Consider the following 16,794-nt stretch of genomic DNA (forward strand, 5'->3'; position numbering starts at 1 on the left):
TCTTGGGAGATCTTTCTATTTGTTTTTCTCTTCTTCAGTTTCTTTCCTTAGTGTTTTGTAGTTTTCCTTGTAGAATTATTTCGCCCTTGTGGTTAAATTTATTCCTAGCTATTTTTTGTAGCTATTTTAAATTGCATTCCCTTATTGATTTTTTTCTCAGCTAATTTATTATTGGCTTACTGAAATGCTACTTATTATAGTATGTTGATTTTTTTATCCTCCAATTTTACTGAATTTATTTATCTGATTTAATAATTATTTTGTGGAGTTTCTAGTTTTTCCTAGATATAAGATTATGTCATCTACGAGGAGGGAAAATTTGACTTATTTTCCAATGTGGCTGCCTTTTATTTTTTTCTTGCCTGAGTACTCTGGCTGTGACTTCCAGTACTGTGTTGACTAGGTGTGGCTAAAGTAGGCATCCTTATCTTCTTCCAGTTCCAAGAAAAAGGACTTTCAGCTTTTAACATTCAGTATCATGTTAATTGTTGGTTTTCATATTTATCCTTTGCTATATTGAGGTACATACTCTCTGTGCACACTATGTTGTTTTTCTCATGAAGGGATAATGAATTTTATCAAATGATTTTCTGTATCTATTGATATAATAAGGCTTTTCTCCTTCATTTTGTTGATATGATGTTCATGTTAATTGATATGTATATGTTGAACTATCCTTGCATTCCTGGGATGAATCCCACTTGATCATTTTGTATTCTTTTTGATGTACAGTTGAATTCATTTTGCTAGAATTTTTTTTGAGGGGTTTGTATTTGTATTAATCAGAGTAACTGGCTTGAAGTATTTGTTTTTTTGCATCCTTGTCTAGTTTTGGTATTAGGGAAATGCTGGTCTTATATAATTAGAGAAAATTCCCACTTCTTCAATTTTATGAAATAGTTTCAGGAGAACTGGTTTTACTTCTTCCTTTTAAGTTTCATAGAACTTGGCAGTGAAGTCATTCAGTCCTGGACTTTCCTTTGCTGGTAGACATTTTTCAATTATTGTTGTTACTGATTCAATCTCAGTATTTGTTTTTGGTTTCTTTAGGTTTTCTATTTCTTTTTAAATTCCATCTTAGCAGGTTGTATGTGTCCAGAAATGTATCCATTTCCTCTAGGTTTTCCAGTTTGCTAGTGTATAGTTGTTCTTTGTAGTCTCTGATGATCTTTTGTATTTCTGTAGTATTCGTTACAATGTCTTTTTTTCATTTCTGACTTTATTTGTTTGTGTCTTCTTTTTTTCTCTTGCCTAGTCTAGCTAGCAGTTTACCAAATTTATCTATCTTTTAAGAATGCAACTTTTCATTTTGTTGGTAGCTTATATCATTTTAGTGTCTATTTTGTTTAGTTCTGCTCTGATCACTATTATTCCTTTATTTCTATTAAATTTGTGTTTGGTTTGTTCCTGTTTTTCTCATTTTTGAAGTGAATTAATTTAATACAAGTTTGTCTAAATTTTTCATCTAGGCATTTATTGCTTTGAACTTCTACATTAGCATTGCTTTTCCTATACTTTTATTTGGTATACTCTGTTTCAATTTTCATTTGTTTTAATACATTTTTTTACTTTCTCTTCAATTTCTTCTTTATTTTTCAGGAGCATGTTGTTTAATATGCATATATTTGTAAGTTTTCCAAAGTTCCTCCTGTTATGGATCTCTAGTTTAATTCCATGGTGGTCTAAGAAAGGTACTCTATATAGTTGTAATTTTTAAAAAAAAATGTCGAGACTTGTTTTGTGTCCTAGCACGTGGTCTGTACTGGAGAATGTTCCATATGCTGTTGCAAAAAATGTGTATTCTGTAGCTTTTTGATGAAATATTCTGTAAATGTCTTTTAAATCTAATTGATGTAATTAATGTTTTAAATGCAATATTTCTTTGTTAACTTTGTCTAGATTATCTGTCTAATGCTGAAAGTGAGGAGCTGATATCCCTAACTATACTTGTGCTGGAGCCTCTTCTTTTTTTCCAATCTAATAATATTTGCATTGAATATCTTGGTCCATTGTAGTTGGGTGCATATATGTTTAGAATTTTTATGTCCTTTTGCTGGATTGATCCCTTTACTATTATATAATGACTTTCCTTTTCTCTTTTTATTGTTTTTCACTTAAAGTCTGTTTTATCTAACTATTACTACTCCTGCTCATGTTTTTTTTTATTTGCATGGATTATTTTTTTCCATCCCTTAACTGTCAGTCTATGTGTGCCTTTATAGGTGAGATTGCTTTCTTGTAGGCAGTAGATAGTGGAGTGATGGCTTTTTTGTTGTTGTCCGTTTAGCCAGTCTGTATCTTTTAAGTGGAAAGTTTAATTCATTTATATTCAAAATCACAATTGATTTGTATTTATTTCTGTCATTTTGCTAATTTATTTCTGGTGGTTTTTAATAACATCCTTTGTTCCTCCCTTTTACTTTTATTGTTTACCAATGTGATTTGACAGTTTTCTGTAATGGTAACATTGGAGTCATTTTCCTTTCTCATGCATGTGTTTGCTCTTCTAGTGGGATTTATACCTGCTTGTGTTTTCATGATGATAGTATTGCCTTTCACTTCCACATGTCAGACTCCCTAAAACAATTTCAGGGTGAGTCTAGTGGTGGCGAATTCTTGCAGCTTTTGCTTGTCTGGGAAAGACTTTTTTCTTATTCATTTGTGAAGAATAAATTACTGTGTATAGTGTCCTTGGCTTGCAGGGTTCTTTTTCTTTCAGCTCTTTGAAGATATCATTCCACTGTCTCCCGGCCTGTGAAGTTTCTACTGAGAAATCTGGTGTTTGTCTGATATGAGTTCTATAAAGGTGACTAGATACTTTTCTTTTGCCGCTTTCAGAATCTCTCTTTGCCTTTGACTTTTCACAGTTTTCTGTATTATGCCATAGATAGGACCTTTTAGCATTATATCTCCTTGGGGATCTCTCAGTTTCTGGTATTTGGATGCATAAATCTCTTGGTAGACTTTGGAAGTTTTCTGCCATTATTTCACTAAATATGCTTTTTATTGCTTTCACTTTTTTTGCCTTTTCAAACACCATAAAATTGAACATTTGGGCACTTTATAGTATTCTGTGTGTCATGTAGACTTTGTTCATTCGTTTTTATCCTTTTTTTTTCTTTTGGTCTGACTGAGTTATTTCAAAAGACCTATCTTCACATTCTGAAATTCACTCTTCTGCTTGGTCTGGTCTATTGTTGAAGCTTTGAATATAGGTTTTATTTGATTCAATTAACTTTTTTAGTTCCCGAATTTCTTTTTAAAATGATATCTTTTTTTTAGTAAATTTCTCTTTCATATCCTAAATTGGTTTTTGATTTCTTTGCATTATTTTTCTGAATTATCTTGTATCTCCCTGAGCTTCTTTATATTCAATATTTTAAATTATTTTTTCTGGTTTTCATTAGTTTCTTCTTGAATAGAATCTGTTGCCAAATAAGTATTGTGTTCCTTTAGAGGTGTCATATTTTCTTGTCTTTTCATGTTATGTCTTTTCATTGATATCTGATCATCTAGTATAACAGTTACCTCTTCCAGTATTTTTAGTTTGTTTTTGTAGGGGAGCACTTTTTTCTGAAGATGTATCTATGGTGTTTGTTGGGTAGGGCACTTTGGCTTTGATTCTGGGTGTGTCCAATAGCATAGTCCTTGCATGATTTCCTTAACTGTAAACATTATCAGTAGTGTCTGTCATTTTCTCAGTGCCTAGATTGTGATTTTTAGTGGAGGCTATGGTGAAGTTTTGTTGGGAACAGAGACATTCAGATGGGCCAGTCCTGAGGCCTCAGTGGCTGTGGCAAGCTGAGTCTGCTTGTCCTTGGGCCCTAGGGCAGTATACTCTGGCACTGGTATTAGCAGGTACAGGTGTGCTGATTCTTGGGCCGCCAGGCAGCTTGCTCAGGTGTTGGCTGTGTCCTGGATGGGTGGGTGAGTCCTTGGACTCCTGAGCAGTCAATATCACCTGAGTGATAACAGCAACCATGGCAGGACAATCCTTCCTCTCCCACACAGTCCATCCTGCTGTTGGCAGTGGCTGTGATGGTTTGGGTGGACCTGTCCTCAGGCACCCAAGAGTAGTGCCAAATGTGGTGGACGGGGTGGGGTAACCTACAGGCACTGACAGTGTGCTCAGGCACTGGCATGGATGGAGCTGAGCCAGGAAGGCATGTCCTCTATTCCCCAGTGGTGTGTGCAGGAGCTGACTGAGGTTCGCTGGGGTACAGGATTGCCAGGTTTTTACAGAATGTTTGGTGGGGATAGCAGTCACTGCTGCAGCTCTGCTGCTGGGGAGGGTGAGATTGTTTTCAGTGGCAGCAACAAGAACAGGTGGCTGGGTAGCAGGCATCTCGGTCACAGGTGGGAGTTGTAAGTACAATAGCCTTTTCTCAGGATGCTATTAAATGTGAGGCAGCCCTGATACTAGAAGCAGCAAAATTACAGCCAATGGCTTGTGTTTCATCCTAGGTTAGGTAGCAGTCAGCAGCACTGCCCAGATCCGTGTGGGTGAAGGCAATTAAGCTTCAGGGATTTGGAGATGAAGGAGCTGTTGGAGACCCAGGGCAGGAAACAATCTGGTAGGGACTGGCCTCTCAAAGTGGTGTCTTGCTGTAACTGTTTAGGACTTAGTGTGTGGGGGGACCTGGTGTGAACTCCTTCTCTAGAGTAATGCTGTCAGCTTCTTTTGTTAGTTTCAAGGCCCAAGTGAGTTGAGGCACCTTCCATTCACTAAGATTGCAGGAATTCATGGTAGAAATGTGTGCTACTGGGTGTCACTCTCTTAGTCTTTCGTTGTATTGACGAGCCTCTCTAGGCTCTTAGCTCCCACTGGCCTAGTAGGCAGCTTTGCTCCCCTCTTCTTCCTTGCCTAAGGTATGTTGTCATTTCTTTGTTAAATTCCAGCCTTCTCTATTAGGTGATCTATTCAAAGTGTGATTATGTACTTGTTGTTTTTGTTCTTCTTGTGGAGGAGGTGAATACCGAATGCTTCTAGTCAGCTATCTTGAACCCCTGTTCTACGTGGCCACTTTTAAATAACTAGTTTTTCTTATGATTATGACTGTTATTCCTGCATCTCCCAGAACCCTTAACTGCGCTATTTTATTCCTCAATTAGTAATCTCTTTCCCCAAGCGTCCATGAGTCTTCAGTCTCTGAGGTTTTCATGAGCCTTGTTCATTGCTTCCCACCAATTCCACTAGCTTGAGATCTGAGATGTGCCACTTTAGGCTGTCTGAACTCCAAATTAGTAGATAAAGAGACCAGTTGCTCAGGCAGCCCCCAGACAGATTAAAATGTTTCAAATTCAGTCCACCTCACAGTCTCTTATTCACAGAAGAGACTGGGGATCAGGATAGTACATTTTCCTCAAAAATGTGCCCTCTCATACCCGGAAAATATGCAACAAGCCAAATAAAAACACTGTGAAATCTCCTACTATTTTGAACGTGGCATTTTCTTGATTGTACACTCACCTGGTTGCTATGAATATGATTTCAAGAGCTACTATAAATTTATTTCAACTAGTCACTAGTTGTTTATTTAATATTTACATGGGGGGACATGGATCTAGGGCTACTTAGTCCTTCATCTTGCTTACTTCTCTCTGCTGTTTTTTTAAAGAATAAATGTATCAGTTCATATAATATTAATGCAACACAAAGATACTGTGTTTGATTTATCTGAAAAACCTCTATTTGGTTCAACAAGTAGTCATATGCAAGGTAGAGATACAGAGTTGTGATTCATGGTAACCATTCAATTCCAGCCCAGCAAATATGGGTAGCCTGACAAAAGCAATAAATCTTTTATTGTTGTTTGATGAACTGATCTCTGAATGTGCATGTAATAAACTACTTCAACTTTATATTTAGAATTTAAAGCTAACATTGACAATTTATTTTCTGAAATTAGTAAAGAGCTTTTATGGTCCCCAAATTTCTGTTTTTTTTTTTACATGGGTGGAATTAATATAATATTTTTAAATATGCTAGAGGACATAATTTTAGGGGCTCTAGATTTGTGATTGTTTATTCCTTAGTGCCTTTGGATAAGAAGATAAACATTCCACATGTTAACTTGTATTATTTTGTTTTTACCTTCCATTTTTTTTTTAATTGCATTTTAGGTTTTGGGGTACATGTGAAAAACATGCAAGGTTGTTGCATAGGTGCATACGTGGCAGTATGATTTGCTGCCTCCCTCCCCTACCTTCCATTATTTTTTAACAGTTAACAGAATTTAACTGATTCTCAAGAATCGGTCAGATTAATATGGTTTTGTAATGTTACATCTGAGTACTTTTTGTAATTTCACTGAAACATCTTAGAATTCTAGTTTCCCCGATTTTAATCTCTTGTGATTTGTAAAATTTTACTACTATGTATAAAAACACATTTCAAATAGCATTTTGGTTTTCAATTAGATGAGCTTTCCAGGCTAAGAAAGTTTTCTAAGCACCAGATTTCTATCACATAAAAGAAAAATTCATGTGCTTAAAAATATGTTAGTTGTTTATCCAAAAGTTTTAGCATTGAAACTTTAATTTGTAAAGGCAGTCTAACTTCTGAAAACTTTTCTGAAGACTTGGTAGAGAGAAAAGAGGAAAATATTTTTATATACAACAAGACATCTTTTTTTTTCTTTGCTCCAGAACATATTTTTCTTAACCATAAGTAATTTACTGCCTCTTTCCACAACTTCTTATCCCCCCCATGCATTAATCTCATATATATTGCCATTCTTGGCCCTTTGTTAAATTTCAGCAAATTACAGCTAGTGAATAATAAACATCCAAGTTGATTAAATTAGTCAATCAGTAAATGTTTACTGAGTACAATCACATCCCCAGAAACATTCTCTGTGTTGTACATCTCATAACTGAAAAAAAAATTAGGAAACTCTGCCATTTAAAGCAGAGTGATTGATAGGTTTCTATGTTCAGCTAATATTAACACAACTGATGGAAAGCTAAAACACTGATTTATGAGTCTTTTACTAATGAATTTCTCTGAGAGGCCTGGTTGTTGCTTGATTGCATCATTTAATCAAATTCCATTTAATAAAATGCTAAATAATCAAACATTCAATTTTCCTGGCTCTCATAAAATGTGGTATATATCAGATAGTAGCTTTACTAGCCCCATAAGTTGGTCTCAAATTTTTAAATAGGATGTACAGCATATATGTAGAACTGTCTTTACAACATATTTTTTGAAATCAAATGAATGTTTTTACACATAATCTCTGTGTGACTATATAAAATAATTAGAATAAATTTTTAAACTTGATACTTTGTCCTTGACAATCTAATAATCTAGCAGAAATATTAAAACAGATTCATATGTAGGGTCGAAATTATATAAAATAAAACAGTAAAAATTCCTTTAAGAATATCTAAATCATCTATAAAACTTAACTATTTGCATGTCTTCTTATGAATATACAACCATGTGCAGTAATGAAGACATATAATATGTAATTGATATCCTGATATATACATTCTACTTAAAGTATGATTTTACATGAGACTGGCAAGTGTGTTATAGTTGAATTCATGAACCTTAACTATACATATGGTGTGACTCCAGTATACACCTAAGTAAGTACATTACTTGTGTATCCACTCTTAGCCATGAGATGCAGATTTCCAACAGTAAGTGAACTTTTTTTCATTTACTTTTAAAGTTGCAATTCCCCATTAGCTCCAGCAGACCAGACAGTTTTGGAAGCAGTTGACCATAAGAGAACTATTTCCATTATCTCCAGACTATTTAGTTCTCTTGTATCTTATGTACAAGACCTTTCTTCAATAGTATGCTTGATATTTCTCTTCTTAATTCCCACTTCCCAGGCCCTGGTTTCAAACCTGAATTACTTCTCATCCAAACTATTATAGTAGTTTCTGTACTTCTTTAATTACACACATAGACACCTAAGATTTATACCGTATAAAAATATAGTTCTGATTATATCATACATCTGCTTGAATGCTTTCAATGGCTTCCTATTTTCTACAGAATTAGGTATAAATGCACCTTGTCATTCATAATCTCCACACAGTCACCCTAACTCCCCTTTCTAGTTCTAGTTGAAATGACCATTCCCCAAATACATCCTATCTTTTAATTTCACTGTGCTCATGCCATTCTTTTTCCCTGAAGTGCTGATCTCTTTTATTTCTATTAAAGTCCTAACCATCTTTTAAGGTTCACCTGAGATATCAATGCTCAAGTAGATGTAATTTTGTCATATTTTGAGCTCCTGCTGTACTTCATTTATTGTACCTCCCTTGTGACATTTAACATAGTTTTCTTTGTATCAAAGACATTAATGTACCTATCTTATCTATTCCTCTCAAGCAACAGTTCTTGCTTTCCAGGAAATTATGTTTTACTGATCTTTTATTTCCTGTAGCTTTCTAAAACAATGCCTCATATAGAAGAAATAGCTGACTGGAAAGTTATATAATACTTATTTCAGTAATATACAATTTTGTCAAAAGTTTTTGAAGTTCTTTCACAATTGCTTTAGGAGCTGGTGGAACTTTTATAAATGCTTTGGTAGTGACAAATAATTCTCATTTGAGGGAACATTTGATTTTAAAAATAGTCAGAACTCATTCTAAGCCACATTGAGTGACTAATATGGGTTTTCTATTGGGGCTGTTATATTTTCACTTAAAATAAAAGGAGTGTAATGAGACAAAATTTCTGGATGAGGCATGAACTGACAATTCCAAGAAGAAAGTTCCCAAAATGCTTTGAATAATGTCAGCATCATTGTAATGAGTTTATAACACTCCAAATATTTCACTGGGAAATGTACAGCACTCTTTTGGATGTGTATGTTCTAATACATTTGTTAAATCAGTCTTATCTCCTTGAAGATTTATTTCATAGTTTTCCAAACCAGTCTGTTTAAAGTGAGTTTGGAATTGAAATATCATTTAAATGAGATGTGTATTACCCTTCTAATTTGAGTATTGCATTTCATAGCTTTTGTTGAGTGAGAAATATATCGTCAATATTTCACCAAATAAAACTTCCCAAATTTGTGGAAAGGTATTTATTCAAAAAAGCCTACAAATTCAGTTACTCTGCCCAGCTGTTCCTGAGTTATACTGGAAATGTAATGAACTGAACAATAGATTTGAAGTAAACATTAGAGGCCAGGTTCGGCAGCTCATGCCTGAATCTCAGCACTTTGGGAGGCTGAGGCAGGCAGATCATGAGGTCAGGAGTTTGAGACCAGCCTGACCAACATGGTGAAACCCTGTCTCTACCAAAAATGCAAAAATTAGCTGGGCGTGGTGGCGCACACCTATAATCCCAGTTACTCAGGAGGCTGAAGCAGGAGAATTGCTGGAACCTGGGAGGTGGAGGTTGCAGTGAGCCGAAATCATGCCATTGCACTTGAGCCTAGGTGACAGAGTGAGACTCCATCTCAAAAAAAATAAATAAATGAAGTAAACATTAGAGGTTAGTTGAATATAATATTTGAGTATCATGTAACTGCTGATACAGAATTATAAAACAAAAAAGTGAAACTTCTCCCAAATCACATGGAATATATAATATTTGCATACTATGTGCTTATAGGAGTTTTATATTTTCTTACTTACACACTGACTTAAACAGGAAACCACATTTTATATTTATCAAATGTATAGTCAGTGTTTATACAAATTCTATTTCCATGTTTGTTGTATCATCTTTATTATTTCATATGTAACTTTTTAGCAGTTACTGGTTTAATGTTTTGTTTTGTTTGTAATTCATTTGGTTTATCATACAGAATTTTCTAGAAAATTTGATTTATCATACAGAATTTTCTAGATATTCTGTATGGTCAATTTTGAATTATTTTTACTAATGGATAAGAATATGTGAACAGATAATCCAAAACACTTGGGTATCTATATTTTTTCTAGATTATGTTGTATAATTATTTAAGCAGATTTATTTCCCTCACTGAGGCTAACAATGAATTTTCAAACTCCAGCACGTATTGGTGGGATAAAAAGAAAAAATACATTTTGAATAATTTTAAGAATACATTTATATCATCATTAAAAAAATCAATTATTCACACATTCTCATTAACCCCTAACATTCCAGTTAATTGCCATTTTAGTGTAATAGTATTTTATCTTGAGTAAAAATATTTTTATTTTTCATTGAAAGGAATTTATATCATGTTTAGCTAATTCCTAGTATTTTGGAATACTTGTAACTCAAAGTAAAATGGCAGTTCTGGTGGCCAGGAGCAGTAACAGCTTACCTGAAGTTTGAATAACTGAGAATATTAATTTACTGTTAACATTGATCATCATTCCTTGTCAATAGGCATAATACTATTTAGGCCATTACTGATTATAATTTGTGAAAAACTTAGAATATTTTATCGAATGCCTTGTTCTTACCTCCATGACCTACTGAAGCTGATTTGCCTTGTCAGTCTCTCAGGAGGTATCTGTTTGGGAGGGAAGGAGAGAGCAAGTGAGAAGTACTCCCCAATTCTTGTGTGTCCTATGAAAAAGCATAGTTAAGTCCAGGCTAACCCAGACCACAGCTAACAGACCACATTTGTCTTTGTAAATGCTCCCTAAAATCCCACTAGAGTATCATCTGTCTCCTTGTGTAGCAATGCTGAGGTAATAAGGTGTTACTGGCCATTTGTCTTAGTGGTTTATACTTAAAAAGTGACTATCACACTGTTGAACTGGATTTGTATGAACATTATTTCAATTTTGGGTGTGAGTACTTAGGTAGCTGAGAATGTATTGAAATTGAATATATCCATAACTACCACAAACAATACTCTACCCCATCAGTAAAGGTCAACATATTTCACCATTTCTGGGAAATTATTAGAAAGTATTTGCTCAAGTATAAAATACTTGTATAATATGCAAGAAATATCTCCTCAAGATTGCAATTGCTAAACTTCACTACCAAAATTAGACACAGGGACATAACTCATAAAGAACAGATTTTATCAAACACATTTTTATCTAGAGAGGTTTGATGTATAGATAGCAATGATTAAAACTTTACTTTTTCTCCCCTTTTCAATCATACATTATTTATGCAAAGAGAATATTTCATTAAATAAATGGGCTTACTAAAATATACAATTCACTATGTTGTAAGAAAGAGTGTAAGGCACAGTGAATAGACTTCTCTGGAGGTCACTATTTGGAGAAACATTGTTTTAGTCATTTATACTGCAGGTCTAAGATTTGTATTAAGAAAACACATGTAGCAATAAATCCATTAGTCAGTGCTAAATTTACAAAATAAATACAGGTAATGTGTTTAGGTAGTTTATAGCACACATAATTCATTATGAATTCATTTCTTGCTTTGTGGTGAAGCCCTATTTAAAATGTGACTATAGCAGTCCTCCCTTATCCATGGTTTTGTTTTCCATGGTTTCAGTAACATGCAGTGAAGTACAATAAGATATTTCAAGAAAGGCCACATTCACATAACATTTATTACAGTATTTTGTCAGATTTGTTTTATTTTATTAATTATTGTTCATTTCTTACCTAATTTATAATTCAACTTTATTATAAGCATGTATGTATAGGAATAAATATAGTATAAATAGAGTTCTGTACCCTCTGCAGTTTCAGACATCCACTGGGTGTCTCAGAGTATATCATCTGTGGATAAGGGAAGACTACTTTATTCTATACTTCTTCTAACATCTTCACTTCACAAAGTATTGAATTTTTATTATTCAATTGTATTATCTATAGATTTTAAAACTTGCAACAGCATCCCAACAATTCTAGGTCCCACAACAATGCCCCAGAACCTTTTTTTTTTTTAGTTCCCAGAAGTCTGCACCACTTTCAAATATTTTTCACCAAGAAAGAACCCCTTAAATCTGCTGAGTTCATTAAGGAAACAACGTTTTATATGTGGGGAATATGTTCTGAATGCAGATTTATCTTGACATAGTATGTGAAATCTTTGGTGTTGATCAACATTCCAAGTACTGTCAATAAATAGCTTACTGAGATTCCATTTGTTGTTTTCACAGATTTCAGGAAACCTTACTGTGCCTTGGATTACAGGGTGTTCTAGAAAAAGAGCAGTAAGTAATCTTTCATTTAAAGCAGCAAATGGGTTTCCCCTTGTGCTGTTAATAAGAATGCCATTGAGAAAATTGCCATCGTATTTGTAAAGCTGGCAAAACTGAACCTTGATAGAACTACATTGTCTCAAAGGACATATTTCAAGATCATAATATTTACATATACTACAAATATAATCTTAATTATAATGTAATAATTAGCACACCATATAATCCATGGGCAGTTTTCTCAGTTTTAAAAGTGACTCCAAAATAATTCATAAAATATAATTATTCTACATCGAATCAACCCAGTTAATTTAATCAGACAATTAAATTATAATTAATATAAAATATCTCAATCAGTATTGCATAATTTACTATTTCCTTTTAGTGCAAGTCAGTATTTAGAATTGATGAGTAATTAAGGTTTACCAATCTTATTTTGTGCTCTAGATTTCTGATACAAGTGTTGTAATTTTTAAAATGTTAATATAATAGAACTTCAGTAAAACTCTGCTTTCTCAAAGAATCTCATTCAGTTTGTGTAACACCAATAAATTTGCATTTTGGCAAATACCCCAAGAGATTTTGATGTGACTGGTCCCTAGATAGGAAACCATTAAAAGGCTTTAACCATAAAAGATACATGAATAGACTTTTAGAAAGACAAATAGTCCAAAGCAATCCTAAGCAAAAAGAGCAAAGCAGGAGATAACACATTGCCTGACTTCAAACTAAACTGTAAGGCTACGGTAATCAACACAGCATGATGGTACTGATACTAAAACAGACACATAGACCATACAACAGAATAAAGCACCCAGAAATAAAGCTGCACACCTACAACCATCTCATCTTTGACAAAATCAACAAAAATAATAAATGGGGAAAGGACCTCCTTGTTCAATAAATTGTGCTGGAATAACTAGTTAGCCATGTGCAATAGAATGATACTAGATCCCTACCTCTCATATGAACATTAACTCAAGATAGATTAAATATGTAAATGTAAGACTGAAAACTATAAAAATTCTAGAAGAAAACCTAGGAAATACTCTGTTCAACATTGGCTTTGGCAAAGAATTTATGGCTAAGTCACCAAAAACAATCACCACAAAAACAAAAATAGATAAATGGGATGTGATTAAACTCTAGCTTCTACACAACAACAACGACAACAAAATACCAACAGAGTAAAAAGATGGCCTACAGAATGGGAGAAAATATTTGTAAAATATGCATTTGACAAAGGTCTAACATCCGGAATCTACAAGGAACTTAAACAAATCAACAAAGTAAAAACACAGTCTAATTAAAGATGGGCAAAAGACATAAACAGACACTTTTCAAATGAAAACATACAAGAGGACAAAAAACATGAAAAAAATGTTCAACATCACAAGTCATCAGAGAAATGCAAATCAAAACCACAATGAGATACCATCTCACACCAGTCAGAATAGCAATAATTAAAAAGGAAAAGAAAGCAACTAATTCTCCTGAGTCTATAGAGAAAAGCAAATACTCTGTTGCTGGGAATGCAAACTAGTTCAGCCACTGTGGAAAGCAGCTTGGAGATTTCTCAAAGAACTTAAAATAGAACTTATATTTGGCCCAGCAATGCCTCTACTGGATATTATTTCCCAAAGGGAAATAATTTACTGTATTATAAAGGCACATCCAGTCATATATTCATTACAGTGCTATTCACAATGGCAAAGACATAAAATCAACCTAAATGCCCATCAACAGTGAAGTCTATGTGGTACATATACACCATTGAATACTATACAGTCATAAAAATGAATAAAATCATGTCCTTTGCAGCAAAATAGATGCAGCTGGAGGCTATTTTCCTAAATGACCCAATGAAAGAAGAGAAAACCAAATAGTGCATGTTCTCACATTTAAGTGGGAACTAAACGTTGAATACACGTGATCATAAAGATAACAACAATAGACAGGGCTCACTAGATGGGGGAGGGAGGGACTGTGGTCTGAGGAACCACCTGTTAGGTACTATGCTTATGATCTGGGTGTGGGATCATTGGGACCTGAAGCCTCAGCATTATGCAACAATTTACCCATGCACAAAATACACTTAAATCTATAATAAAAGTTGAAATTAGAAAACTAAGTAAATAAAAAAGAAAGATAACCCAAGTTCTTTTATAATGGATAGGATAAATAAAAATGAAGCTAGGACTTCAGTATTGGCCAAGATTGTCTATATTCCTTTATTCATTTTCTTCTCAGCAAAGTAGAAATATAAACCCTGAAAATAATATAAGAGGCCACCAAAGGAGAATTCTGAAAGGATGAAAGAATAAAATGACGTGTTAGGGATTCTAAGAATTAGAAAAAATACAGGGTGTTTTGGTCCCCCACTTAACATTAAAAGGCTATCTAAGTCAGGAACCTCATGTCCCCCACCTTAGCAACACAAGAATGCTTCTGCAGGCTCATTCCCCAAACCCTACCTGCCACCAGATGGAGCAGGAATCTCAAGAACAACATGAAGTGAGCCTGGCAACATTGACAAAGAAGATTAACTGGAAGTTTTCCTGACAATAAACAGCTAGGAGGACTACTTTCCTGCTAGACCAGGGCATTCTCTCCCTCATCTGGAGAGAACAGACCATAATATCAAGGAAGATATTGATGCAAAGAGTAGCTATGTTCTCTTAGTTCTTAGTTCTCTTAGTCTCTTGGCTCCTGTAAGCCAGATAATAACTTCATCTACCTAGAGATACAAGTGGCTTGTTGGCAACGGGAAGAAGGGCCAAGCCACAACAGGCGACTAGTCCAGAAAGTATGCTGTGTATTCCTGAAGGATGGAGAATCCATTTTCCACCAAAGGACACTAGTTTGTTGGGAGACACCAATGGGGGTATCTCCTCACATGTGTCTGGGCTAGATCAGCTCCTTCTGTCCTCTTAGGTGGCACCAGTAGGGATTACTGGAAGCTCCAGTGGAACCAGGTAAATCAAACAGATGAAAATAACACCACAAAAGTTATGAAAGTTGAATTATTATTGGAACCATAGCCAATAAAACTAGACCAGGATTTGTATGCTAAACATAACTAGGTGACTGCCTGCAAATTTTTTTTAAAAAGCTAAGCATGATTTTATGTCCCTGTAGTCCCAGCTACTTGAGAGACTGAGGTGGGAGGATTGCTTGAGCCCAGTAGTTCAAGTCCAGACTGGGCAACATAACAAGGTCCTGTCTCTTAAAAAAAAATCTTCTAAGGTAGTGACCAAAGTAGACAGGAAACAATTGAAGATTGCTCATTAAATTAAATTGTTACCTTTATAACTATATAATATTTGCCTTTGTCACTTTTTACAGCTTTTCACTGAAGTCTGTTTTACCATATATATATATGTGTGTGTATATATATATATATATATATATGAAGTCTGTTTAACCACATATATATATATGAAGTCTGTTTTACCCAATATATATACACCATATATATACCATATATATACACCATATATATATATATATATATGTATGTATGTGTGTGTGTGTATAGATATATAAATTTACTCATGCTTGCTATTGGTTTGTATTTGCAAGGAATATCATTTTCCATCCCTTCACTTTTATTCTATGCATGTCTCTACAGGTGAAGTTAATGTAGGTATGCACCATATAGTTGGGTAAATATATATGCATCCAATAATGAAGCAGTCACATAGAGCAATTATTATCAAATCTAAAAGGATAGATAGACTCTAATACAATAAATGTTGAGAACTGCAGTGCCTCACCCTCAGCATTAGAAAGATCATCTAGAAAGAAAATTAACAACAACAAAAAACCCCACAAAATGTTATTTAAACACACCACAGACAAAACAAACAAACAAACAAAAAACCTAGCAAACATTTACATAACATTTTCATCCAACAGCTGCAGAATACATATTTTAATCAGCATATGGTGCATTCACCAGGATTATATGTTAGGATACAAGACGAACCTCAGCACATTTTTAAGAGTTAAAGTCATATCAAATATCTTATCTGACCACAATGGAATAACACTGAACATCAATAATAGAGGAACATTTGAAGCTATACAAATACACAGAAAATAAACAGCATACTCCTGAATGACTAATGGGTGAAAGGAGAAAATAGGAATACAATTTTAAAATTTCTTGAAACAAGTGAAAATAGAAACTCAACATGCCAAAACCTATGGGTCACAGCAAAAGCAGTATTAAAGCCAAGGTAATAGCAATAAATGCCTACATCAAAAACTGGAAAAAATTTCAGTAAAGAAGTTAAAAGTGCATTTTTCTTAAGTAAGTAGAAAATCAAGAATAATTTTTAAAAAAGAATAAGCCAAATCCAAAATTAGTAGAAGGAAAGAAATAATAAATATCAGAGAACTAAATGAAATGGAAACTAAAAAATATATAAAATATCAACTAAATAAAAAATTAGTTTTCTGAAAAGGTAAGCAATATTGACAAACCATTAACTAGACTAAGAAAGAAATAGAGAAGACCCAAGGAAATAAAATCTGAAATGCAAAAGGAGATGTCATACTGGATACCACAAAAATAAAAAGGATTATTGAATCTGCTATGAACAACAATATGCCAAAAAATTAGAAAACCTTAAAGAAATGAATAAATTTCTGGATGCATATGACTTACTAACATTGAACCAGGAAGATATAGAAAATA

The 16,794-nt window shown here is 33.9% G+C and overlaps 1 protein-coding gene across 4 annotated transcripts in view; it reads left to right on the top strand.

Annotated features, from left to right (window-relative positions):
- Positions 1-16,794, top strand: part of HDX (highly divergent homeobox) — a 186,493-nt gene that overhangs the window by 57,638 nt on the left and 112,061 nt on the right. For 3 of the 4 annotated variants that reach the window (XM_012470802.2, XM_012470803.2, XM_012470805.2), the window contains one exon: positions 12,051-12,104. The exons of the other annotated variant lie outside the window; for it this stretch is intronic. In XM_012470802.2, the coding sequence (XP_012326225.2) occupies positions 12,051-12,104 (54 nt within the window). The remainder of the gene's footprint in view (positions 1-12,050; positions 12,105-16,794) is intronic. 4 annotated transcript variants of the gene reach the window in all.

Source organism: Aotus nancymaae, unplaced genomic scaffold (assembly GCF_030222135.1).
Source record: "Aotus nancymaae isolate 86718 unplaced genomic scaffold, 86718_ANA_hifiasm-v0.15.2.pri h1tg000004l, whole genome shotgun sequence".
Taxonomy (NCBI): domain Eukaryota; kingdom Metazoa; phylum Chordata; class Mammalia; order Primates; family Aotidae; genus Aotus; species Aotus nancymaae.